The following is a 559-nucleotide window of genomic DNA, read 5'->3' as shown; positions in this document are numbered from 1 at the left end:
CTAAACACACACACAGACAGTTCACAACATCCAAATCATGAGATTGTTCTCACAAACCATTGTCCATTAAAACCACAAAAAAATCAGACACACGCTTACACACTCCAGTTGTACAGGATGATTGGGAAAACATCTGTAGCAAGTTATACTAGTGATGTGTGCATTATACATCTACCTTTGCATTCTTCTCAATGTAACCAGGAACCAGATCTGTTTGATTCTGCCTTTCTGCTGCAGCCTGACTCTGGGTTTCATCAATCATCTGAAATGGAACATAAAAAGACTGATGCACTAAACTCTTTTAATCAAAGAGAAAATTCTGTAAATAGTAAACAAAATAGAAATACATCTTTTGTAAAGCTTTACCTGTTCAACGTCACCAGGTGCTGCAGGTAAATGTGTGACCAAAGACGTAGAATGAGACTGGTCTTCATCAAGATCCTGCTAAAAGACAAAACACACATTTTTATGATGAGATTCTTAACTTGACACTGTGTGGAAAATGGTTTCACTGAATATTTTGTGGGTTCAATGTTTCAAATTTAATATAGTGAAATTG

General features: G+C 36.0%; 2 protein-coding genes across 2 annotated transcripts in view; one reads left to right on the top strand and one right to left on the bottom strand.

Moving 5' to 3' along the window:
* The window catches only part of LOC106529189 (uncharacterized), a gene marked incomplete at its 5' end in the record, with an annotated part of 8,495 nt that extends 8,051 nt beyond the window's left edge, over positions 1-444 (bottom strand). The window contains 2 exon segments of the mRNA XM_014024541.1: positions 176-262; positions 367-444. Of these exon segments, the coding sequence (XP_013879995.1) occupies positions 176-262; positions 367-444 (165 nt within the window).
* Positions 1-559, top strand: part of slc16a13 (solute carrier family 16 member 13) — a 10,968-nt gene that overhangs the window by 464 nt on the left and 9,945 nt on the right. The gene's annotated exons all lie outside the window — the stretch shown is intronic.

Source organism: Austrofundulus limnaeus, unplaced genomic scaffold, assembly GCF_001266775.1.
Source record: "Austrofundulus limnaeus strain Quisiro unplaced genomic scaffold, Austrofundulus_limnaeus-1.0 Scaffold426, whole genome shotgun sequence".
Classification (NCBI taxonomy): domain Eukaryota; kingdom Metazoa; phylum Chordata; class Actinopteri; order Cyprinodontiformes; family Rivulidae; genus Austrofundulus; species Austrofundulus limnaeus.
The sequence above is the reverse complement of the archived record's forward strand: the minus strand, read 5'-3'. Positions and strand labels throughout refer to the sequence as shown.